The following is a 27,709-nucleotide window of genomic DNA, read 5'->3' as shown; positions in this document are numbered from 1 at the left end:
AGAACAATGGAACGCGTTGTACTCACAATGATGTCATTATACAGATATATTCTCGCTGCGGCATAGCTGGGGGGTTATAGCCCAGTATACAGTATAAAACATCAGGCTAATAATACACCGTTACCCCCAATTCCTTGGGGTAATGGGTAAACTTTGATGTTCCCTGATTTAAAGAGAACTATGTGCAAAATATAGTGGTAGGCCGGTGTATGAGCTGTATTCAGAGAAATGTATCAAAGCTTCTTAAGAGTGGAGTTGTCCATAGCAACCAATGAGCTCCGAGCTAGCAATTATCAAGAACATTCTATAAAATGATAAGTAGAAGCTGATTGGCTGCCATTTTTCCACTCTTTAGAAGGTTTCATACATCTTAGCACACAATGGCAAAGAGTGGTCCTAGCTGTAAACACAAGAGTTACCACAAGGGGCCTCCGATATAGCACTAGGAGGGTCATCGTTGGGTCATGGAAGGGTCATAGGTTACCTAGCCTGTAATCCTGGCTGACGCCGCACTATGTAGGCCTCTAGTGCTTGTCGGCAAATGACCAACCAGAAATCATTATTCACATACGTGCAGGATATCCGCTATATTACATATACATGACAGATTCAGCCATCGCTACGGCGCACAATCGTGTATCCAAGTCTGTCCCAGAGTTGCAGAAATGATTTTATTTATGTACAGGAAAGAGAAGGAAAAAAAACGTAAAACGGGGACATACCAGACATTATCTTTCACTCAGAATTAAATAGCAATCATCAAGCCCAACCACAATCATTAAGGGACCTATTTATCAAAACTCATTGGGCCAGATGTACTAAGCTTGAAAAATGATAAAATGGAGAGTGATAAACCCCCAACCAATCAGCTCCCAACTGTCATTTTCTAGACACCGCCTGTGACACGACGGGAGCTGATTGGCTGGTGGTTTATCACTTTTCAAGCTGAGTACATCTGGCCACTTGCGAGTGTTAAAACTTGTTGCGTAGGCTCCAGCCATTCAGCCCCCAACTGTCATTTTTCCAACATATGCCAAATGGAAGCTGAACAAATGACAGTTGGAAGCTGATTGTCTGGAGCACCATTTATCATTGGATCACTCACGACGAGTTTTATCCCTCGCTGATAAATAAGCCCCTAAGTGTGCTTGCATATGCGGCACCAGTAACCGCGCTGACAGTGAGACGCAGGGCAGGGACAGTCCGCAGGGCACCACGGTTACCCCTCCGTTGGCTGGCGGTTCCGTGTACGGAGAACAGTGTTGCTCACGTTTTCTGCAGCGTCAGTACAGTCTGAGGTGTATAAAACAGTTCATCATTTATCATCCTACGCTCCTGTACCCCAGTGACTGTGCTTAGAAATGGTGGCGGTGCCGGCAGCAGAACTTTTGCCGCATGTAAATCCATGAAACACGAGATAAATCCTGATTTGGAAGCCACGGTTGGGGCAATATCGTAGGGCATCAGTGGTGCCAGCGGCAGCTCGACGTGTTTTCATGCTACAAGGCTGCAGAATAGGGTGTGGTGGCTGCACGCAAATACAGAAAAGATTTGATTGTTTTCATTGTCATCATCCTGCCACAGTTCTGACAATCCGTTCCCCTGTCACGCCACAGGTCGTATCGTGGGAGAAGGCAGGGTGTTAGCGCTGGTCACACCATCACACACGTGTGTGGTACCCGTGAACCAGCCGTTAATGGGACATACGTGCTGCGCGAATCACGTGTTCCTTGGGGTCGGCAAGTCTATAACTATAGGAGGATTTACAGGCTGATAATTGACAGTACATACGGAGGAGTTGACGTAGGTCGTGGTTCCATCGGCCATTACTCCATAACCTAGAACACAAGAAACCGATTAGTCACACTATCGATATCCTGATATTTCCTCTTCTTACCTAATACCGGACTATTTATATGTAATACGGTAATTAATCAGCGCCGGCTGTATGTAGCGTTCGTAGCGCTTCACTGTGTGAACCAGGGGTAAGTTGCCCCTAGCAACCGAGCAGATTCTGCCAATCAGCCCCTAACTGTCATGTTACAAACTTAGACAAATGACAGTTATGCACTGGCTGGCTGGTACATTTATCCATGAAGCCATGCGCGGTACGAAAAGGGGCATGGTCTCTAGAAGGGGTCAACATCCAATCAGCCCCTAACTTTCAATTGCCAAACACAGCCTGCAATGTGACAGTTAGGAGCTGATTGTTTGGCCCTTTATCTCTCTCCAAACTTTGATACATCCCCCTTACTTACTTTCTTATATATTCAATGGTCATCTCTATCTGCCCCCTCCTCTGCTCTGTCCCGCCCATGGCTGTCCCCTGCCCGCCCCCTCTCTTTCTGCTCCTCCTCTTGGTCCACTGCTCTGTCCCGCCCATGGCTGTCCCCAGTCCCGCCCCCTCTCTGTCTGCTCCTCATCTTGTCTCTGCTTCTGTGTATGCCGTGACCTATATACATGCACCTCAGCAGCATGACCCACGTGTTACCTTCATGTATGTGACCAAACACATGCAGCCTGGGCTGTACTCTCCTCTGGACCGTGTTTAATAGCTCCACGCAGCCGACTCTCTGTAATTTCTTGGGCACCCAATCCAGGAACCCTACAACACAAATAGGGTAAAAACTGAGAATTAGGGATGTATATAGTGGACAAGCTGGCCCAGCTAACTATATATATATATATACTGTATATATATATATATATATATATATATATATATGTGCAGCGGATGTATAGATATGTACAGTTCTGAGTGATTCAATAAATGCAGTTCTAAAATGAATAAATGAAAATATACTACATGAATGCCTGTCGACCGATCCAGGAATAATTCTAATTATTATTATCATCAGTATTATTATATTAATATTATTATCATTATATTATTATAATCATTGTTATTTCATTATATTATTATCACCGCTATTATATTATTATTATTATTAATATCATAAAATTATCATTATCATCATTATTATTGTTTTGTTATTCTTATTACTATTTGAATGTGTTACAAACACAGAAGTTGATCCTATTGGCCACGATGAATCTGCAGGTGCAAATCATTGCAGCATCGCCAGCCCAAATTCATGGGAAAGTGCTTGCTGCGCCATAGGTCTTGCGAAGGAGGTGATATCAGGTGCCGTTGCCGGTGTTGAAACGCCATTGGAACAGCTCTTCGCACCCTTCGCAATTAGTAGAAGCGACCATATAAAAAACGTGAGCCAATGAGGTGTGTGCGTGAATGGTTTATTGTTGGGGTGGGAAATGATAGCTTGAATCTTATTGGTTGCAGACCATACAGCTCAGGGTGGCCTCGCGTATGCATGCTACGATATCTAGGCATGCGCAGTCTATCGATACTGAGCATTCATGGTTTTAGCCCAGAATGTCGACAAAGTCGATATGGACACCGCCAAAGTGCACCGTGTCCCCGCGCTTGCCAGGCTTCGGGCACAGTGCTTTGCTACGCTCAGCACACAATTCTATTCTCCCTCTATGCCCTAGTGGATGGTAGTGCAAGAAATACCGCACATCCTAGCTATTGTCGACCTAATGCTTGTGTCGAGCTTCCAATCCTGTGGACTTTAGCCATGTCAACCTTCAGTGGTCTACCCAACCTTATGACCGTATACACTCATTTCAAAAATGTTGTCTACTGCTTTTCCCCTGTGCTCTCTTTACCGCAGTAACCTGGCCTATACAATACAATACACCCCACCCCTGACAACTGCATTACACCTGCCACAGTACTATACTGTAGGTGTAGTTGAAATCAATGTGACACAATGTAACACAGCAATGTAAATGTTAATAATAGCAGTAAGCCGGAGACAGTCAGTCCGCACCCAGCAATTTCCTCATTGTCATCTGCAACCAGTAAATACGGCAGTAATTGTTCTCTGCCAGTCACCGTCCTATAGAACATCTCATTGGCTTTCTATCCACGCTTCCAAATTTATCATCTGCTTCAAAAGCAGCTGCCAGCGAAATATAAATAGATAGAGCCGTTTCCGAAATGCAGCTTCCTTCTTCCAGATCAGCCGTCCAGGCTTAAATACTCTGCGGGAAAATCCTGCTGGAACTGTCGTTTTCTTGCAAATATTGCATTAGACTAAATAGAACCCAGTATATTAATTTAATTGGATGTGCAATAAGTGCTTTTTACATTCCTACAGTCCTCCCGTTTAGTAGTTGTTTGTAGCGACTGTTAAGGCGTTGACTCCTGTACGAGTCAATACGTCTTCGTGGCCTACTTAACAAAGGATGGGGATTTCAAATTCTGCCAATCCATCCAGTAAAATAACAGTCATGCAACCCACCAATAAAAAACAGAAATACCTTGCACAGGTACCAGCCCAGTAGAAACCTCCCCGCATGTAGAACAGCCAATGGAAGCGTCACTCCGCTTCCATTGGCTGGATTTTTTTAACTTTTTACGATGATATATATTTTCTTATTTCTTACCCAGAGGAGGTCCATGTGTGATAAGAATGTCTGTGCCTTCTGGTATGAGGTTCCACTTGTCTAGTAAAGCCTGACCACGAGGGAGGTTAAACCCCCAACCATAGAACCAGGGCTGCCTGTTAATAGAAAGAAGATATGGTTGAAGAAAGTCTACGCTTGTCAGCAGCTGATTGCCATCGACTTACACAGTGGCGGCCGCCATTTTTAACCAATGCTCATCAAAATGCAGACTATCAATATGCGGGCAACAAAATATATAAATGAATCGCAAGGAGGAGGCAGCCATTTTGTACAAATGCTCATGAGAATGCAGACTATCAATTCACGGGCAACCAAATATATAGATGAAATCCCAAGGAGGAGGCAGCCATTTTTGAACCAATGCTCATCAAAATGCAGACTGTCAATATCCGGACAATCAAATATATATAAATTCATCCCTAGGAGGAGGCAGCCATCTTGGACCAATGCTCATGAGAATGCAGCCAATCAATTTATGGGCAACCAAATATAAATAGATTAATCCCAAGGAGGAGGCAGCCATTTTGAACCAATGTTCATCAGAATGTAGACTATCATTTCACAGGCAACCAAATATATAGATGAATCCCAAGGAGGAGGCAGCCATTTTTATAAGCTGAACCTATAACTATGTGAGCATGCTGACCTGGAATTCATTTGTAACTGATGACATCACTAAGGCACTGGGTGGAGACAGCCATTTTGTTCGCTGAACCAATCGCCATGAACATCGTGGGCCGTACTTGACGTGGAATTTGCATTTTTCGTCAGGTAAACGCCTTTCGAGAGAATTTCCTGCTCACCCTTGAGATTTCAGATACAATGGTTGTCCTGGTGATTCCGGACCATAGCGATATAAGTTACTGCTACACTAGGCTGGTCTCCGCAAATGGGTGTATGCGTGAGAATAAAATAGGCCGCACAAACATAATATCTACTATAATAGTTAAATGACGTAATGTTTTTACTAAATTTTGAAATCATTTATTTTAAAAATTGTAAAAAAAATGGGTTTTTTTTTTTTTCAACAATCCTGCATTAAAAATGGGGTCAACCGCACAGGTACCGTATTGGGTACGCAGGCTTCTACATCTAAAAAGAAGCCTTCACCGCCAGCATAATTTACGAATGGCGGTACTATCGCCAGGGTTACCCCCTTAGATGTATCTGGCGATATGGAGTGTTGCGGTCAGCCTTGAAGATATAGGGCTCTTGAACGCATATATATATATATATACATATATATATATATATATATATATATATATATATACACACACACACTGATTATTCAAGATTCCATGTTATGTTACCTTGGAGGAGGCAGATTTCATAGGAATACATCTCATACACAGAATGATGGTTGCCATAGAAACCTTCAAAAATTTTCACTTCTTGGAAACAGATGTCTCATTTAGTGGAGAATTAGAATGTAACAACGGAACCCAGGGGAAAATTAATTCTGACTTTACCTATAGTGTGATGTTCCTTCCTATATAGCGCTGGAGATACCAGAGCGCGCTGGATTACAGTCAGACAGCTCAATATCCCTTATTTTCTGATAACATTCAGCTTTATTACATATTAACCCCAATAAGAGCCCCTGCGAAGCCTTTATTATCCTCGTCTGCCTGCACTAATCTACAACTAATTCACGTGTAATTCCTTTATGCTTTAATGGTGCACTACTGCACATAAAGGGGGCTATTTACTAAGCATTGGATGGAGATAAAGTATCAGCCAATCAGCCCCTAATTTCCATGTTACAGGCTGTGTTTGAAAAATGGCACTTAGTAGTGAGTTGCCTGGTACCTTGGTCTCAATTCAGGTGCCCTGTGAGTAGGTTAACTCCGCCTCGCCGAATGCACCCCCGCCCCGCTATGTGAGCCCCAGTGCAGGGCTGCGAACGGATGTGTATAGGTGCACATCCGCTTTCTAGTGACCGCCCAGAGCAGGAAGGTGAATGCCTGCATGCGCTGGGACCCACCCAACATTTCTATGGGCACGCCCATGAAACAGAGGTCCAGCAATCAGTTAGCACCCTCCCGCCAGAGTGAATTCCCGCCCATGCCATTGCAAAGAGGGGGAAATCCATTCGCAATCACTCCTCCCAAGACTCATTTGGCGCTGCGATGACCCTGGGGAAAACGTGGGGCCCTGCTGACATCAGGGTCCCCCCCTCCCCTTCCCTCCCAACAGCCGGGATCTGCCCACAAACGGAGGCTGGCTGCCAATCACATACCTCCCAACTGTCCCGCTTACCGCGGGAACGTCCCCAAATACCGGGACGTTCCCGCGGTAAGTCCGGGGCCGCCATTGTCCCACGGTGGGGGGGGGGGGGCAGTTGGAATTCCTCCCCAGCATGAAGAGAATAGACACTGTGCGCATGCGTATAGCATCTATTCAGCAACATAGAGTGACGAAACCGGGGGCGTGGCCTTAGGACGCGTCATCCCGCAAGGACACGCAACCTTTTCATAGGCCATGCCCCTTTTCAGGCGCGCTTACGGCTTCACTGCGCACGGTTCCTGATCCAGGAGGACCCAAAGTTGGGAGGTATGCAATCAGCCATCGTACGGCCTGCGAAACGCACGCAGGCATCCGATAATCGCCAGCATTTATCTTGACTCCGGGCAACTGGGATAAACTTATGCCAAAGGTGTACGATACATACTGCAAGCAAACAAATCGTTCTGACAGAAGAAATGTATTTCTACTGATTAATATGACTTCTGATCTATATGTAGAATAATGCAGATCCCTACTGCGTCTTATTTTGAGTTCCTTCCCCTTTAAAGCACTGCAGGAATTTACCTTCGTCAGGTTCAGGCGGCGTCTGCACCACTGACGGCTCTTTCATTGTATACACACAGTATAAATACTCCAGTGGGTGGGATTCGCATGTCACGGTTGTTCCCACGTGTAGACAAAACCACAGCCATGATGATATAATTCCTGCTCTGTGCGCCGGGCTGCTGGCAGCGCGCTCAGAATAAATGAGATTTGTCACTCGGTCAGAAAGAAACGCAGCTTTTACACTTCGCCGACCACCTCTGTAATGTATCAATCTGCAGCCACTTACTGGGATCCATGGTTCCGTTCCTGGACAGCGAATACAATTTGTTCCAAAAATGTTTCCAAATAAAACTGCAAATTGAGTACTTATTTATTTCGGTCAGAGGTATCTAGCTTGAAAATCATATAATTTTTAACCCGATTTTAAATTTAAAATATAAATTTACATTTTTATTTTAAATTGTTTAATTAATCTATCCAGCAAAAAAAAAATCTAATCTTGAACGTGGCTTTCAAAGTGGTAGCTCCCAAATTCAAATAGGGGAGTCACGCCATCTGCCGGTGAGTCTCGGTCGGTATCATTGGGCAGTGTTTCAGGTGGTGGTTGGTGTGGCTCCCCTATTTGAACTTTGGACTGCTCTGTAACCCCACCCCTGGATCCGCCACTGCAACCCTGATCCATGTCTGTTGTACCACAAACCATCTGTGAGTTCTGCTTTGCATCACAGAGAACAGACATTGGGTTCAGACTATTTTTGAATTGAGACCAACACGTAGAACTACACTCATGTTAACCAGATTATTGCACGTCCTGACATGAGAACTACTGTCTCATACTAAAGAAACCGTATTGAATTACTTTACAGAACTTTTCCTGGTGGTCTACATCAGAACCAGGGTCGGATTAAAGCAGGGGCAAAAGGGGTCAGTACTTCTGGGTCCCCCTCTAGCTAGGGGCTCCCTGTGGTTGGCATGTAAAGGTTTTGTGCATGGGAGTGGGGTAGTGCTGCAGCTTCACCTATCTGCCAATGTGACAATGATTAATGGTGCTGAGCATCAGGAGCCAAGACACACTGACTGCACAAGTGTGCAGTGCATTACTGGGAGTTGACTAAGTCCCATGACACTTTGCACAAGAGGGCAGAGGCTGAGAGGTTTATGCTGAGCTCTGATTGTTGGAGCTCATTACATGCTTCTCAGGCCCATGGAGGACAGCAGCAGCAGCCTAGTCATGGGAGGGTTTTTAATCAGGGGCAGCACTGACACAGTGAGGTCTCCTACAGTCCTACAGAGTAAGCAGTTACCCATTGACCAAGCTTATACTGTCTTAACTTTGTGTTTTGACAGTATAATATTCTCTCATGCAGTTTGTGGCCAGTAATGACAAGTGCAAGGGGGCCCCCTGTCTAATGTGCCCCAGGCCCCCCGAAGGCTTAATCTGGCACTGATCAGAAGCAAAGCAGGACTACAGGTTAGCAAAGAGGAACTATAGGATTTGGGTCTGTGATTTAATAAGGAGCATACATAAAACAAACCCCAAATCAGTAAACCACATTTCGTAAACACAGACCCACGCTAAGATTGATAGTAATAATAATTAATATTAAAATTACGGATGTAGGCGTGCATGGGAACACACAGTGTTTTTATGGGCATCCCCCTGTTCCAGGCCCCTGCCTGCCCTCTTCCCGCCCCCTCCTGCATATTCGCACATGCGACTGCTCAAACTCCAACCATCGGGGACCTGGGACGAATTCGGCCCATTAATAATGGTTCTGAATCGGGCCCATAGTCATTGTGAAAATGGCTGCATTTTGCCCTAACCAATGTGATAATGCTAAGTAATAGAGGAAGAATTAATTGAATGAAATCATCAGGAACACGTGCATAAGAAAAACTAATTTATATGTGGCCAAATTAGTTCCTGGATGTACTTACAGGCTAGAAGCAGCATCGATACCAGGATTCGCTCACCATGAATACCTTCTATTTAAGCCAACCTACTAATAAACCGAACATTCATTATTCATTATTTGTTAAATTATTGAGCAGTACTGCACTACCCCGCTCTTAGCAGTACAGTAATTAAAGCAAATGCATGGCACATTTAACACTTACATGACACAACAAGTAATGCGGAGCATACATTATGCAATTATTGTCTCTTTCTGCTTATTGTTGGCGTACCGGGCCAATAATTATGCGACCGATTAGCAAAGATCGATATCTCTGATCATCGGTCGGCTGCATCTGGCAGTGTAACTGTATGCACAGTTGCCACCAACGACCCAACATTTCCCCTGTTTCTCCACAGAGGAGGATGAGGGGAGTGGCTACCAGGCTATAGAGGTGAAAGGTGAGCCTCGCAAGGGGCGGGGTGTAGCCTCATGAGGGGGTGTGGCTTATGGTGAATGCATACACACATGTGCAGTTAATCTCCAGATGCAACTCTGCAAGCGTCAAATCTTTCCTGGGCAGTGGGCACAATTCTTCATAGCAATAGGCACCCGATCCACTTTCAATGCTGCATTCGCCCCACAATAAGTGGTATTGGCTCTTTGCCACATATCCTGGCCACACTGGGGTCTACCCCTGATAGATCACTGGTGACATTGGGCCCTATTCAGAAGAGCAGGCAGTCTCACGTGCAGCTAGGTGCCTCTGACACCGTGCCGCTCATAAACATAAGCAGAAACATCGGCAACATAGGACGTAACATCGGTTGGACCATCGGAGCTCTGGCAGCCCCATGCTGTCGCATACTGGCTGCGAACACAGTGACCGACTAGGACACGCACAGAAAATGGTCCGGACACCCCTGCGATTTAATAACACCCCTTCCCCCATTTGCAGCTTCGGCAAAAAAATAAAAATCACCCGTTGCCATTGACAACGAAACAACCAAACAATGGTATTTTTGATATTCTAAATAGAGTTGCAAAATGTCCTATCACCATAAAGACAAATCCCTGCCCCCAGATTCCGCTGTATAGATCCCACTGCAGTATAATTGGATCTGCACCACATGCTGGCGGGATACGGTCTACAAGCATTAGGTCGACATGCATAAATCTCAACATGACTGAAGGTCGACATGGGGAAGGTCGACATCATGACTGAAGGTCAAATGGGGTTTTTCACTTTTTTTTGAGCCGACATGTGCCGACATGTGGCACTTCATGCCCTACCATCCACTAGGGCGTGGTGGGGGAATACATTAGTGCGCCGAGCGCAGCGAGCCATGCGAGGGGACTTGGTGCTACAAAAGTATCCATGTCGACTGTGTCGACATTTCGGTACCAAAAAGAAAGTGAGAAACCCCATGTAGACCTTTCGACTATCGACCTTCCCCATGTCGACATTCATGCATGTCGACCTAATTGCTGTCTATCCTATGATCCAATACCTGGCTGCGTATTGCAAGTCCTGTAGAACGTTGCAGAACAACCTCTTTATCAGTCCTGTACGTAGGCAGAGGACAGAAACCAACGAGTCATCAGAAACGTACTCCCTGTTGTATATACTGCGCTGTGACTCATCCGCTGCAATGCAATCCTAGGGGGACATGCGAAAAGTTGGCAGCCACAGTCTCAATCAGGAACTTCAGTTGCTATTCCCCATCCGTATAAAACTCTATTGCCGCCTTACGGGGGGGACGCAGTGAGTCACAGACACTCTGCTCATGGGGACGTGAGATGGGGCACAGTCTTAGGGCGACGTTCTCCTTACCAGGACAGAATCGTGTGTATTTGCATATTTATGTGCAATGTTCTCAAATTGCTGCCGGGATTATTGTAATGGTGGCAGGAACAGGTTCCCTGTGATAGTCAGTAATCTGGAAAACAATTTACTTCCAGATAACTGAATCCTTCCTTTATTACACTGGCACTACAGGTGGCTGGCGCCTCTCCTGCACTTGGAATAGGCAGCGGCTCGCCTGCCCGCACAGGCCCGCGCTTGTGTTTTGTTCTTGTACAAATTCCAATTTACGCAGCACGGAGAAGCTGGACCGCGGCCTCCGTATAAATCATGGTCTCTTTAGCAGGTGACCGGATAGCGGTAAAAACAATGATTTACTTCACGGCATGTGAGGAAGGTGCTTCGTGAGAGGATTCCGGAAACCTGGCAATGAGGGAGATGTCCGATGTCGTGTAAAGTGATAAAGTCGACAGAGATAGGGGGTTATTCTGGTTCATGCGGTCGGATTCAAATTCGCATCCTTGCGAGTGACCCAGATCCCGCCTTTGCGAATGGTGTTACGCCGGCCCACCATTTGCAGGGCGCTTACGTTCGCACTGGATGTAAATGGAAGTTTTACACAAATGCATGCCACTGGGACCGTCCCACATGTTTCGATGGTTGCCGACCATCGATAGATGTGGAAGGTGCACGCATATGTAAGGTTGATCTAAGCAACCTTACATATGCCTGTACGGGGGGGGGGGGGGGGAGTAGGCGGGCAGCTGGCATCCGGTGATGTCAGCTGCCCACCCCCCCACATGTCCGCCATGGCTCCTTTAGCATGGGAACGCTCATGAAACGAGAGATAAAATACCAGCCCCTAACTGTCATTTTTCAAACACAGCCTGCACCATGGAGCTAATTAGCTGGTACTGCTTAAGATTCTCTACCATACTTGCCTACCCTCCGGGAACGGCTGTCACTCCTGGCCACCTGAAAGGTGTATTCCAATTCCCCCCTCCCAGTTCCCCAAAGGAAAACCCATGCAGGCACAGGGAGAATATATAAACTCCACACCGTTAACATCGGGGGGGGGGGTGGGAATTGAACCTATGACCTCAGTGCACTGAAGCGATAATGCTAACCACTGTGTCAGGGGTTCTCAAACTCGGTCCTCAAGTACCCCCCAACAGTGCACGTTTTCTCGGTCACATGATGATCGCAGGTGCACAGGTGCACTCATTTCTCAATGACACATTTTAAAAGATCCACAGGTGGAGATTATTATTTAATTTATGATTCTGCGTGGAGACCTGGAAGACGTGCACCGTTGGGGGTACTTGAGGACCGAGGTTCAGAACCACCGCGCTACACCATCCGTTCTGACTTGCTCAGTTGGCAGCCCCTGGTCTCATCTCACAGTGTTTCGGGATATATTCTGTTTTCCGCCACATTAGTACGGTGACACTATTTCACTGTTGCTCCTGATAAAATATTCATGGAATGAATAAACATAATCATAGGTGCGTTCACCGGGGCCCAAGTATTGAATTTAACATTTTTATTAAGCCGTACATTATGCCGCGTGAATGAGATGAGCACCAGGGAGCCCGTCTCCTGTGTCTGTGCACCGCCACTGCTACAGCATGCCGAGCGCCAGTACGTTATACGCTGGATTTCGCTGGTTTTTAATAAGTTTGCCTTACCACGGGGAGCCGTATATCCGGAACCCTCGGACGGTGACTTCGGAATCTTGGAGATAGATGCAGTTTGTGAGCAGAGATTGCACATTTTCATAATTCTCCGGCTTCAGTTTGGACACCGACGGGAAATAGTAGAAATCTTGTTTAATTAAGTCGGCCATGAACTCGTGGTCAAAGGTCAACTCGTGATTACCGGCTATGACTATCTTATACTCGTACGGGAGACTTCCTAAGAGAGAGCACATTAAACACCGTTAGGCTGCGAGAGATTAGGACAAAACTATATTAAAGAATAGAGGTAATATTCCCATAGTGCATCTGCCATCTACACATAAAACAAAGAGTGTCTGCCTTTAGTTACACCGGCGGGCAGGGCCGGCGACAGGGGGGGTCAAGGAGGACAGCCGTCCCGGGCCCTGACAATCTCAGGTGCCCCAAAGCCAGCCCCCTGACTCTGCTGCTCTGCCACTCAGCATCCCCGCAGCCTCTCCTGCCCGGCCACTCATCTCCCCTGCTCTGCTGTACAGCCACTAGCCTAGGCAAACGAATGTTTTTTTTTTTTTTGTTTTTTTAATGCTGAAATTGTGTCAGTCAGTCTGCAGTGCTGGTGTCTGTAGCCCCGCCTACTCACAGCTGTTTGCCGTGATTCGCAGGTCGGGGGTGAGGGGGTGGAGCCAACATGACACACGTGCACTGTCATGTAATTGTGTCATTTTGGCCCTGCCCCCTCACCACCGGCCAGCGAATTGCTTGATTTTTAAGCCATAGGTTTAAAGCTGAAAAGGCCGCTACAGACATATATCTGTATTCTATCTTTATGTTCTAAGTGTGTGTGCGTTTATGCATGTTTGTTGTGTATATATGTATTGTATGTATGTATTCTATGCATTTGCTTTTGTGTATATTTATGTTCTATATATATGTGTGCACCATAGTTTTTGACATCAGGCCCAGCGACAGGGGGGTCCCAAGGGCTCTGATCTGAAGAGCCCAAAGCCAGCCCCCTTCACTATTACTCCCACCCTCCCTGCTTCACACAAATCCTACCCAGCTCTGCAAAACAATCTTCTCCCTGCTCCCCACCATTACTCCTGCCCTCCTTATCTGCTCCCCACCATTACTCCTGCCCTCCTTATCTGCTCCCCACCATAATTCCCACCCTCCATATCTGCTCCCCACCATTACTCCCGCCCTCCCTATCTGCTCCCCACCATCTATCCTCCCTCCCTTGCTCCACATCACTACTCCCGCCCTCCATATCTGCGCCACACCATAACTCTCATCCTTTCTCCCTTGATCTACATTACTAGGCCGTGAGGGGAAGGTGAGGCTGTGGGGGGGGATTAGAGTTAGGCTGTGGTGGGAAGTTAGGCTGTGGGGAAAGATTAGGGTTAGGCTGTTGGAAGAGGTTAGGGATAGGCTGTGGGGAATGGTAAGGGCTAGGCTGTGGAGGGAGGTTAGTCTGTGGGGGGGTTAGGGGTAGCCTGTGGGGGAATGGTCAGGGCTAGGCTGTGGTTGGAGGTTAGTCTGTGGGGGGGGAGGTTAGGACTAGGCTGTGGGGGAATGGTAAGGGCTAGGCTGTGGAGGGAGGTTAGTCTGTGGGGGGGGGGGGTTAGGGGTAGCCTGTGGGGGAATGGTCAGGGTTAGTCTGTGGGGGGGGGGGGGGTTAGGGCTAGGCTGTGAGGGAATGGTCAGGGCTAGGCTGTGGGGGTAGGGTTTGTCTGTGGGGGAGAGGATTAGACTACAGGTAAGGTATAGAGGTTAGCATACTTGAACTTCATATCATCTCACACCTCTGAGCCGACATAAGGGTTGAGTTTTGGGTGTATAGATAGGGTTAGGCTGTGGGGAGAGGGTTAGGTTTAGGCTGGGGGGGGGTTACACTTAGGCTGTGGGGGGAGGGGTTACACTTAGGCTGTGGGGGGACTGGGGAGGGGTAAGGGTGAGACTGTGAGGGGAGGGTTAGAGGTTACAGGTAAGGTATAGAAGTTAGCCTACTGGAATTCACATCACCTGATACCACTGGACCCAGTAGACTCTATCATGCTGCTTGGATACAATAGGTCTATAGCATTGTGTAGCTCACATAGATCAATGTAGTGAAAACAAAAACATTGTAGAAACAGAACCTATGAGGCCCTAGACATCCCCTGACCCTTACGGGCTATATAACACATGCATTAGGTTTCAATGAGTAGTATTTTAGAAGATAAATGTAAAGCTGTAATGAACGTTGGGGTTGCTCTGAGACAGTATATGGGACATGAAGCTGTGATCCTGCTGGATCTAGTATCATTGTTTACGTCTTTGACAAAAATTTTGCAAACTGTGGTTCAAAGCGGCAAACTGAGCAGCAAAATGTGCAATTAGTGATACATCGCTGGGGCCCAACTATCCAGCTGTCCATTGCCCAATTTGGTAATGGGCTAATTAGGATGGATGAGCTGAATAAGTGGGCAATAAGGGGTCCATATTACTGTGACACCACACACAGGAACATGTGGTCATCAGCCTACACGATGTTCTATCATGATTAAAGGAGCCTGATCCAAGGTTTGGTCATTCATGATGATCCATGTGTAGCCCATAGGCCAAGGGTGGTCAAACCAGTCCTCGAGATCTACCAACGGTCCACGTTTTCCAGATCACCTAGCTGGTGCACATCTGTAGTCATTACTAACTGTCACATTTCCCAGACCACCTAGCTGGTGCCAGCGGCGTAACTATAGCACTGCAGCCCCCGCCACCGCGGGGGGGCGCTGTGCATGTGGGGGCGCCGGGGGCTGCGGTGCTATAGTTACACCCCACCCCAATCCCCCGCTGGTCCCGGCGGCTCCGTTCTTCTGCTGAGGACCACCCCAAAATGGCCGCCCCCATATAGCACAAAGTTCTCTGAAACTGCCTGCTGTATGGGGGCGGCCATTTTGTGGTGGTCCTCAGCAGAAGAAGAACGAAGCCGCCAGGACCAGCGCGATAGGTAAGGCTGCAGGGGATTGGGGGGGGGGGGGTTGTATGGGCGGCGGGGGATTGGGGGTGCTTGGCGGGGCGGGCGCCCCCCCCCCTAACGGTGGGGGGGGTGCCCAAAACTTAGTTACGCCACTGGCTGGTGCATAGGTGCAGTCATTACTAACTGTCACATTTCCCAGACCACCTAGCTGGTGCACAGCTGTAGTCATTACTAACTGTCACATTTTCAAACCTGCTGCATTCATTCCTACTAAACATCCACAGGTGGCCTGAGATACATGGACTGTTGGTAGATCTTGAGGACAGGTTTGGCCACCCCTGCCATTGGCCAGGAAACCGTGGACAGCTGATACCATGAGAATAGGCTTGGAGAAACATGCCGCCTTTTACTTGGTCCAGGTTGACCCCAAGGCTACTCTTGAAACAACATCTATAGGAGTCACTTTAAGCCTGTATGAGAATCCTCGATTTGGCTGAAGAAGAAGCTAATCTACATCCCCCTCCTAACATGAGCGCCCTTCGTTCTCACTCACCCAGCCAGTCATTAAATTTCTTCACCTCACTAGGAAGCCCGAGCTCTGTAAAATCTCCGGCGTGAATTAAGACATCTCCGTATGGCATTTGGATGAGATCAGTTCTTGAATGTGTGTCGGAGATGCAGACGAATCGGGTGAAGCCGGGCGGTTTGGGGGCGTCGTGGGGTACAGGATCCACCCTGGTAGGAGGCAGAATACACAGTTATATTTATTGCAGTTAATGTGACAATGGAGCAGATGAAGGTTAACGCTGGGCATTGAGGATCCTCATCCCTACACAATATAATGATATAACTATGGAAACAGGTTTCAGCGACTCATCCCTAAATTTAAGTTAAAGAAAAAACTCTAACCTATATATATATATATAAGATACATTTGTGGAGTATGACTGGGAAGGGTCAATCAGGTGAGAACTGAAAAGCAAAGTTATTGGCTCATCTGCAAAATCAGGAAAGCTTCATAGTATCCCTGCCAGTTGAGGGGTTACTTAAGAAAGCGCCCCAATATTTGTGCAGCCACCCTGATTTTGGTTGGGACATTCCCACAGCCCGACCGAACAACCCCTGGCATGCGGACGCATGGGCGAAAATCATTTCATGGTCTAAACCATGGGTCTTCAAACTGCGGCCCTCCAGATGTTGAAAAAACTACAAATCCCAGCAGGCCTGGCCACAGTTTTGCTATAAGGGAATGTTAAAACTGTGGCAAGGCATGCTGGGATTTGTAGTTTCACAACATCTGGAGGGCCGCAGTTTGAAGACCCATGGTCTAAACTGACTTTTATCTTGTCCAGAGATGGACGAATTTGGGGCAGGCGCTGACAAAATGTTCCGTCAGCCACACACCCCGAGTAGCCATCCACACACCTGTGTTCTCAGGGTAATGCCTAGTGGTTTTATCATTGTATCTATTGTGTCTAGGTTGACAGTCAAAAGGTCGACCACTATTGGTCGCCAGTCAAAGGGTTGACACATAGAAACGGTCAACATGCATAATGTCAGAATGGTTAAAAGGTTGCCATAAGCAAAAGGTTGACATGAGTTTTTTAAAAAACAATCTACATATTTTACCATCTCAGTGCATAGAGGGAGAATAAAATAGTGTGCCGAGGACAGCGAGCCATGCGAGGGAGGGGGGGGGGGTACGCTTATATGGTGCCCATGTCGACCTAACAACCCATGCCCTCTCAATATGGCCTCGCCACCTTCTCTTAGGGAGGCCAAGATTCGACTTTATTCAAATTGGAATCTGCATTGTCAAAAAAAGGACGCTGGCTTGTTCCATCCACGGCCATTTTCAACTCTCGGCGCCCATTTTTTGCCGATCCACGGACTTTCTCACTAGTCGGAATCAGACAGTTCAAAAAACAGATCAGACTAAATTCTACCTATTCTTGTCGGAAACGGACGATATTTCCTGGTGGAAATATTGGCCGGGGTGATTTGCCCCCCCCCCCCCCCTAAGTGACCTTATTCCAGAAATGACAATGATTGGGAATAACACAAAGCCCAGAAGAAAAATGATAAACTACGCGATATACCATCGGATCTGGTAAATCAGACCGATATATCGCCTATATCGCTCAGTGTGTATGCTCAATATATAGTGTGGTATAATGTTGGGCCGCGCCCACTTTTCACTGCGCAGGAGCCTCACCTACTACACCTAGCTACACCACTGGTTCTAGGCAACTGAGATTCCCCCTTTAGTGCACGGTTGCACTAAGATCCAGAGAGCTGATAGGAATTGTAATGCGCAAACCCAAAACACAGTATTCTGACTAAAAGATTGGGCCAAGCATCAGACAGCAGCTCACTTGCCCAGTGCAACTTTTGCTTTGTCTCAGTCAGCGCCTATACCATTTTATACAATACTTACACATTGGTAATAATTAGCTCCCCTGGGATTTGCAGGGTATGGAATCTGAGAACAGCAGGGAAGCGTCACAGGGGAATATTCGCCTGGCTAGATGAACACATCCCTTTGTAGTCTGACAATAGTAAATTTTACATATTTTTTAAACTGCAGCGTTCAGCAGTCTGTCCCAGAATGCACAGAGTGGAGATGTTTTACTCAAGAAAGTTTAAATTGGTGTCAATTTTACTGCAGATCCACAAGAAATTCTTGCATGCTGTATCTGCAGGCCCATGCTTGTATAGATACAAAATAATATATATATATATATATATATACACACATACACAAGGCTGGCGCCACCACTAGGCAGCTCTAGGCATTTGCCTAGGGTGCCGGCCACTGGAGGGTGCCAGTTTGCAGCAGGTTCCCCCCCCCCCCCATGGAGGTGAGTGTCACCGCCGGCCGCCGCAACTCCCCCCCCCCCCCCCTACGGATTAACTAGGCACCCGCTACCTCATCAATCGATCCCCCTCCCTACCCCTGGAGTTGGGGTCGCGGCATCACCCAGGAGCTGGAGACATAGAGCTTAGGAGACAAAGGGGGATGGGCTGGAGAGACACAGGTTAGGGTTCTGGAGCTAGAGACACAGAGCTTGGGAGACACATGGGATGGGCTGGAGAGACACAGGTTAGGGGTCTGAAAATGGAGACACAGAGCTTGGGAGACACATGGGATGGGCTGGAGAGACACAGGTTAGGGGTCTGTAGCTAGAGACACAGAGCTTGGGAGACACATGGGATGGGCTGGAGAGACACAGGTTAGGGGTCTGGAGCTGGAGACACAGAGCTTGGGCGACACAGGATAATGAGGCCAAGAGACACAGGTTAGGGGTCTGGAGCTGGAGACACAGAGCTTGGGAGACACAGGTGATGAGGCCAAGAGACACAGGTAGATACAGTTTTGTAATATGAGGGGTGACGCTGAAAAACACTGAAGAGGGGTGAGGCTGAGAGATCGGGTAGAGAGGCTTGGACACACAGTGTAGAGACACAGAGGAGATGAGACAAATAAGCAAAGGAAAGATGGGAGATGGATATGGCTGGAGAGACACGGCAGGGATGGTGACGAAGCGAGGATGAGGCTAGAGAGATGGCAGTTGAGGCTTGAGCAACGCTGGCAAGGATGATTCTAGAGAGACTGATGGGATGAGGCAGGAGAGATCCACTGATGAAGAGACAATGGTCGGCGACGGACACCTACTGGGGAGGGATGGAGGTCCCCAGCATTGTAGCATACCTACCAACCTTTATCAGGTTATAGTAGAACCCTTGTGGGTGCCCAGAATTAGGGTACATGGCCTTACATGTAATGGGGTCTGGCCTCACAAGAAATGCTGCACTGTGAGCCCTTGGGTATGACAGCAGGACAATGTCTTAAAAGAAGGACTGTCCCTTTAAAATCCGGATGGTTGGGAGGTATGTTGTAGAGGCCATGGGCAAAGCAAAACGTTGAGGCTCCAACCCACCCATTCTTGGAAATACATTTTTTTTTAAACATAACCTCCCTGCACGATCCTGTGCCACCCCTCCTTCCATTATTCACAATCCAAATGTCCCAGTGCCTCCATATGTTAAAATAAACCAACAGGGGCCCTAAAGACATGAGTGTAGTGGGCCCCTAAGGTATCTGTTACCAGCCCTGCATATTGAAAGTAGCCATTTTATGTGCAATGACCAATATTCATGAACATAGTGGGCAGCCATTTTGAATTGGAATTATAAACTTGCATGCAACCATGACATAACTCAAGCACCTAAATTCATATTCATAGCAAAATCCGGATCATCGCGGAAGATAATATATTTGCAGCAACGCTATAGAATATTCATCTTTACACAGTCATGAATTTGCTTGAAACACTCTACAAATACTGTGAGGCGCAATCCCATCCCCCATCTCCCCCTCCCCCCAGTCAAATCATTAGTCTCTCAGCATATGAAAGCATTAATTCACAGATAATAGCAGAAGCCAGCGTTTAACAAGAGGCTGTTGATGAAGAGGCTCAAATTCAATATATAATTGGTGATGATTTACTCAGTTTACCACAAAGTGCGCTAGGTTTTAATTAGTGTGAATCCCCAGTATCAGAGGCACTGACAAGGTTAATTACAGCTTCTATAAGAAAATTAACCTGTTTTTTTTTTTCTACGTTGCACCTACCAAGAGTTCAATAAATCTTCTGTAGGGATTTTATTAATAAGGCCGAGAAGCAACTTGGCTGCAACCTGTATAGCTGGGGAGATGCTAATTCACTGTGACAGGGAGCCGGCGTATCTATCTGGTGAGCTTGTGGGTTATGTGTTCCATTCATAAAACATCAACAAAATATACAGCTCGGTACACCAAGGAAGGGTGCATCGAGCTGGGGGGTTGCTGGCCCAGAGAGGAGCCATCACGTCTTATGTGCTGTCAGGGACATCACAATGGTTTTAGGTAGGTCTATCTATCCATTCAGCTACCTATACATCTGCACATGGCATCTGAAGCAGGGGATACATGTTTTGGTCCAAGGGAGGGATGAGAGAAAGGACGAATGAGAGGTGGGAGAGGAGGGGAGGCACATAGGACAGCTCCTAACTGTACTTTTTCAAACATGACAGTTAGAAGCTGATTGGCTGAAGCTTCATTTGTCATTGGTAATGAGTGATAACAAGAATTTCGCTCATTGAGAGATTTGTCAGACAGAGCTCATTTTAGAGTAACTAGCCAGTAACTAGCCACACACTGTAGGTGCTGGAGCTAGGTGCAGTGTGGGGGAGGGGCGTGGATTCAAGCAGTGAGGGATGAGGTGGAGCTTTAGGATTATCGCCATCCTGACAATGCCCATAATAACCATAGATGGTGGCCGCATCTTCTTATAAAATCTTTACACTTTCACAGAACCAGTATGGTGGCCAAAATAATTGTTAAATAGGGTTACCACTGCCGACGGCAGTAACATTTATATGTATTGGGTAAAGCAAAAAGCAGGGCTGTAACCTATCTTAGTGGGGAGATGTTTGGTAATACCGTAAGTTGGTGCTGTGTCCATAGTAATAGATTAAGCAGCTCTAATATAGGTTATAAAAGTGGGCATGTAATCACATAGTTGACAATCACTATGCTGGCATTCATAATGCCGACATTGACACAGATAAAACTGCTAACATATGACATGTCGACAGAGTGAAAATGTCAACATTAGGGTTACAGTTAAGACACACCTGTGAAATGTATTTCAGCATGGTGTCCATGTCAACAGTACTATCCTGTATACTTTCCCATAAAGACATTGCCAATGTTGATGTCACAGGTGGATACAATATACCAAACCCATAAAAAAGTAAATTATATTCATGACATCACACTGAATTTTGCATAATTTTGTTATCATGCTGTGGACAGTGGTGCAGCGTGTTGCCCAGTGTCGGACTGTGGCATGAAGGGTTTCCCTTGGGAATGCGGTGATAGTAGCCCATGCTTAAGGGGAGTGGTCAGCCACCAATGGACAATCATTAGAGAGTGAATAGTCAGTCTACAAAAAAAACAGAGCCCCCTTATAAAGGAGAGGACCACCCACTTTGACTATCATGAGGTCTAATCTTGGTCTAGTTTACTTTGATACAAACCAAGCACCCAACTTCAATCCATGGTCCTGCCTCACCAAGCTAGTAACAATTAATAATTTTAGTGCATGTGATTGGTTATGGTATATTAGACTCCTCCCATCACTCTGTGCCCCCACAATGCTGCCATGTATGTGCTGTCTGCTGACTACACATGTGATGGGTTATGGTATATTAGACTCCTCCCATCACTCTGCCTCCACAATGCTGCCATGTATGTGCTGTCTGCTGACTGCACATGTGATGGGTTATGGTATATTAGACTCCTCCCATCACTCTGTGCCTCCACAATGCTGCCATGTATGTGCTGTCTGCTGACTACACATGTGATGTGAAGGGTTATGGTATATTAGACTCCTCCCATCACTCTGTGCCTCCACAATGCTGCCATGTATGTGCTGTCTGCTGACTACACATGTGATGTGATGGGTTATGGTATATTAGACTCCTCCCATCACTCTGTGCCTCCACAATGCTGCCATGTATGTGCTGTCTACTGACTACACATGTGATGTGATGGGTTATGGTATATTAAACTCCTCCCATCACTCTGTGCCTCCACAATGCTGCCATGTATGTGCTGTCTGCTGACTACACATGTGATGTGATGGGTTATGGTATATTAGACTCCTCCCATCACTCTGTGCCCCCACAATGCTGCCATGTATCTGCTGTCTGCTGCCTACACTTGTGATGTGATGGGTTATGGTATATTAGACTCCTCCCATCACTCTGTGCCCCCACAATGCTGCCATGTATGTGCGGTTTGCTGACTACACGTGTGACGTGATGGGTTATGGTATATTAGACTCCTCCCATCACTCTGTGCCTCCACAATGCTGCCATGTATGTGCTGTCTGCTGACTACACGTGTGACGTGATGGGTTATGGTATATCAGACTCCTCCCATCACTCTGTGTCTCCACAATTCTGCCATGTATGTGCTGTCTGCTGACTACACGTGTGATGTGATGGGTTATGGTATATCAGACTCCTCCCATCACTCTGTGCCTCCACAATGCTGCCATGTATGTGCTGCCTGCTGACTACACGTGTCATGTGATGGGTTATGGTATATTAGACTCCTCCCATCACTCTGTGCCTCCACAATGCTGCAATGTATGTGCGGTCTGCTGACTACACGTGTGATGTGATGGGTTATGGTATATTAGACTCCTCCCATCACTCTGTGCCTCCACAATGCTGCCATGTATGTGCTGTCTGCTGACTACACGTGTGATGTGATGGGTTATGGCATATTAGACTCCTCCCATCACTCTGTGCCTCCACAATGCTGCTATGTATGTGCTGTCTGCTGACTACACGTGTGATGTGATGGGTTATGGTATATTAGACTCCTCCCATCACTCTGTGCCTCCACAATGCTGCAATGTATGTGCTGTCTGCTGACTACACGTGTGACGTGATGGGTTATGGTATATTAGACTCCTCCCATCACTCTGTGCCTCCACAATGCTGCCATGTATGTGCGGTCTGCTGACTACATGTGTGATGTGATGGGTTATGGTATATTAGACTCCTCCCATCACTCTGTGCCTCCACAATGCTGCTATGTATGTGCTGTCTGCTGACTACAAGTGTGACGTGATGGGTTATGGTATATTAGACTCCTCCCATCACTCTGTGCCTCCACAATGCTGCCATGTATGTGCGGTCTGCTGACTACACGTGTGATGTGATGGGTTATGGTATATTAGACTCCTCCCATCACTCTGTGCCTCCACAATGCTGCCATGTAGGTGCTGTCTGCTGACTACACATGTGATGTGACGACCTTCTGCAGTAACTTGCTGGGGTCCAGTCATTATTTGTATTGTCTGATGGGGTCCCAGAGCAGAATAGTTTGAGGACCCTGCAATAGAGCAATAACCAGAATCGTAAAGGAGTAGGACTGTATAAGGGAGGCTGGCTCTACCATTACATTGCCAAGATTTTGTGAGTCTGTGTTTCACAATGTTATGGCTATTTACTGTATTAGGAAGAAATTCTTGTTGTAATTAATGCAGGTGATGGCTGAGGAAATTATAAGATGCCACCTCCACACTTTTACTTGAGGGAATGGAAAGTGGGTATTGGGGGCAGTGTGGGGTTGGGGGGGGGAGTAGGTTGAAGTTTTGCCTCTGGTTCCGAGAAGCCTTACATCTGCTTTGGACCTTATTCTGGTTGATTCGCAAGGCTGCTAGTCCACCTCGTGAGTCCACCAGACGCTGGTCTGTGAATGCCGATACGCATGCCCCCCCCCCCCCCCTTGCACGCCGCATTCCTATGCAGGGGATGTGAATAGATGTTTCATATAAACAGGCTGTGGGGGAACACCCACATCATTCGATGGTCGCCAATTATCGAATGATGTGGAAGGCACATGCACATCTAAGGCATGCGCATACGCAAAACATCAGTTCCCGTGTGAATGTACGGTCCTTGCAATTGGAACAGAATAACCTGCTTTGTGTGTCATGGAGGGCCCAATTGCAGGTGCCACTCTAGGCCTTCATTTAGAACATACTTGTGCCCTGACCAGTAGTGGAGCTTGTGAGTGGTTGGCCCAGGTGCAAAAATAGAAATTAGGCCTCCCACCTCCAGTCCAACCCAAGTTCCCAATATGCCACACAGCAGTGGGCCTCTTAGTCCTTAGGGGGCCCAGATGCAATGCACTTGCTGCACCAATGGAAGTTCCACCTCTGGCTTTGACATAATGTAGTTTGTCATGTTCAAGATCTGATCTTGAGACCTTTAAGTAAGTTCCCTACTTTCACCTACTTTTTGCTTATATTCAATCCTTCTTATTCCTCCGTCATACTAGAATAATACTTTAGTAGTGTAACTGTGCCATAATCATAATCATATAGTGATTGCCACTACAATTGGCGTTCACTTAGATGATAACTACCGCCGGCACAAACAATAGCTGTTGCTAGTGTGTTCCGGGACAAGAAGGGCAGAACCCAACCAGCTGCTGAGTAGACCACATCCCTGCTCTTGTGAGCATGCACAGAGTCCATCTCAAAGAAATACCCCAAACATTCCTGCATGGTAATATTGACTTTATTCGATCATTGGTTGCGTACCCTTGCATTGTCACTGACCAATGAGCCTGAGCTCCTGCACTAAACTTTTCCTGGTCATCTACCTCAAATTGTAGTTGCTGACTTGTTTCCCAACTGTCCACATGGTATACTCTACCTATCTGAAGTCTTTCTACCTTGTGCTGATCACTGACAATTTTAGGGACTTTTAGGAAATTTGAGGAAACAATTTACTGTAAAAAAAAAAAATCTGCCTTTGACTCAACTGAGGAAATTTACTAAGATGTTTCACATGGGATATTGCTATCGGCAACCAACCAGATACAATCTATTAACTTGTAGAAGGTGCTAAATAAAAAAGTAGATTCTAATTGGTTACCCATAGCAACATCCCATGTAAAACAGAACTCCCATCTTAGTAAATTTCCCCCAACAAGTTGTTCCTACACTTGGCATAACAATAACAAAGGCAACATATTTATATTTCACATTGCTCCGGCACCCTGGGTAATGTACTAACTGCACACCTAGAGTCTCTGTAAGACTTGAGAAGGGCAACATAAGCTTCACCATCATATTTGAAAGAATTTTTACACAATTTCAAAATTCAATTTAAACTCTACTTTACTCTACTTAAATGCTATTTGTGCTAAAAATAAATGTACCGAGCGTTTAGTAGAGCTATGCGGCACTGCAGAAATTACAAACACTACAAAATTTGTACTTTATCGAAAATTTTATTGCTGAAATGTTTCCATAAATTGTAGAAATGAATTTCAATTTATGTTTCTGGAACAGAGCTGCGCAAAAAAATACATCTCTTAGGCAATGATCTCTCATTGACCACAATTTTACACGGAGATTTCAGATTCTGATAAAATGATTATCTTTGTTGGCATATTCTCTATAGTATTACGTTTAATGGCATTTCATCTTAATATTTACAATATGTTGTAGTGTTACAATACAGTACATCAGATTTCTTTCATAGAAGAAAAAACAGGCCAAATAAGTCGACAGGTCCTTTTAATAGTCTCAAAAACCCAAGCAAAGACTAATATTCCAACGATAAGCCTCTCTAGAATTACTTGCCATAGCACAGAAAAGTTAAGTAAAACTTTTAAATCCGTCAAATGTATTATTTCCACCAGAGATCCCAGCCTGTTAATTCTGCAAATTTACCAACTAAGTTGAACGATAAATATTAGACTAAATATAAATGTAATAAACAAAATATAAGATGCATATCCAGTACAAGCATAAATAAACCTTGTTTTAAAAGTAATGCTTCCCGTAGTAGTGCGAAAAACAAAAATGCTTAAATGTCCGTAGATTTTTTTTTTCTTTTTGAAAAAGAATGAATTCTAGATAATATATAGAGATTTATACTGGTTTGATTTACTTTTATATAGATCGTTTTGCTTTTCATCTTCAAAGACAAGAAGACATAAGTTCCACTTCATTCCTTATTTATCACTGCAGCACTCAAAGATATTTATGGAGTGTACTAAATATTTTTCAAATCTACCGTAAAAATAATTCCTTACTTTGTCAGGCGATGATTTTACATTTTAAGATTCAGTAGCTTACGGTTTCAACAAAATTACCCTTAGCACTAGACAGCTGAACGGATAACAAAGACAGGTATTAAGTATAAAATACTGTGTGTTCCTAAACTATTCTCCTCTTTCTTAATTAGTTGCATCAAATTTTTTTTTTGTTAATATTTTTACTAAAAACTCTCAGTCTATATTTTATACCTTTTTAAGTGCCAACATCTCTGTGAGAAATGTGCAAAATATCTATTAAAAATGCCAGTGTTGCTCACATTTGTTATATAAATTCAAATAAAAAATGTTTTGAAAAATAAGATCAGAGTTCCTATATAAGGTAAACATTACCGGTCATTATGATGAATAAAAATGTTTGCTTGACAATTTTCACACCTAGTTTGACAAATTCCCTTGGCACTGAAAGGGTTAATTAATAAGTGTAATGATTACGTAAATTGCCTTATATTAAATGACAGAAAATTCAACAAATGTAGCTCATGATGAAAAAAAAAACAACCTGAAATAAATATACGGAAAGTTTGTAATACATATCAGAAAAAAGTACAGGACCATGTTTTCTGAAATACCAGTTCAAGAGAATTTTTTTTGAATAGAAATATTAATTTCTACAAATGAGTAGTCGACTGCCAACTGATATTTTTTTTTAACAAGGACATTGCAAAATACATATAAATAAATATTTGAAATTTTGAATATTTCTAAAGATTTTTGAAATTCTACTTTAAATATTGTAATAGTATATTTTGTAATTGCCTGATTGGCATACTGCTCCCATGACTAAAATGATACCAGACACTCAAGTGGTAAAGCGGTACTCACATTTGAACATGAGGCGGCTGGAATCGCCCCTGATTGATATTGTAGAAGGTGAAAGCTTGTGTTGGATTCGAGCTGTATTCGTCGAGTTCAATTATCACTCTACTTGGAGGGTGCCTTCTTGATGCCATAATGTGCGAGTGGGTGTATGCCATTGTTGCAGTGTGGTGCTGGTTTTATTTTCATACGATCATCCCTGCTATCTTCCCACCCCGATGAGAGACAAGTGTGTCATCTTATTCATCCAACAATGCACTCCCCTTTTTGAAATCCTAAAAAAAAAAAAACACATGGAAGAAAATGTACAGTAACTGTTTCACACATAATACGTGTGATGAATCAAAGAAGGGTGAGAAATGGGGGGTGTTATTGGCAACAGAGGAGGCTGATTGCCACATTTAAGGGTGCTGGATTTCCAAGAAATCAGTAAGATTGGCATGTACATTGTTATTATCCCAAGCAAATTAACGTTAACCCATTAGTTGTCAGCAAGGACTCCAAGACTTGGATGTAGGAGCTATGTTTAAAAAAGAAAATAAAGAAAGAGTTAATATATAAGGCCTTGAAGAG

General features: G+C 45.4%; 1 protein-coding gene across 4 annotated transcripts in view; it reads right to left on the bottom strand.

Annotated features, from left to right (window-relative positions):
* Positions 1-652: 652 nt before the first annotated feature.
* Positions 653-27,709, bottom strand: part of MPPED1 (metallophosphoesterase domain containing 1) — a 51,415-nt gene continuing 24,358 nt past the window's right edge. For all 4 annotated transcript variants that reach the window (XM_083181255.1, XM_083181253.1, XM_083181254.1 and 1 more), the window contains exons 2-7: positions 27,143-27,411; positions 16,175-16,356; positions 12,678-12,903; positions 4,474-4,589; positions 2,492-2,605; positions 653-1,838 (exon numbers count right to left, since the gene is read on the bottom strand). In XM_083181255.1, coding sequence (XP_083037381.1) covers positions 1,720-1,838; positions 2,492-2,605; positions 4,474-4,589; positions 12,678-12,903; positions 16,175-16,356; positions 27,143-27,294 — 909 coding nt within the window. In that variant the 5' untranslated portion in view covers positions 27,295-27,411 and the 3' untranslated portion in view covers positions 653-1,719. The remainder of the gene's footprint in view (positions 1,839-2,491; positions 2,606-4,473; positions 4,590-12,677; positions 12,904-16,174; positions 16,357-27,142; positions 27,412-27,709) is intronic.

The sequence above is a fragment of the Crinia signifera genome, chromosome 4, assembly GCF_055691185.1.
Source record: "Crinia signifera chromosome 4, ASM5569118v1, whole genome shotgun sequence".
NCBI classification, from domain to species: domain Eukaryota; kingdom Metazoa; phylum Chordata; class Amphibia; order Anura; family Myobatrachidae; genus Crinia; species Crinia signifera.
Note: the sequence above shows the minus strand (reverse complement) of the source record. Positions and strands in the feature narration are given on the sequence as shown.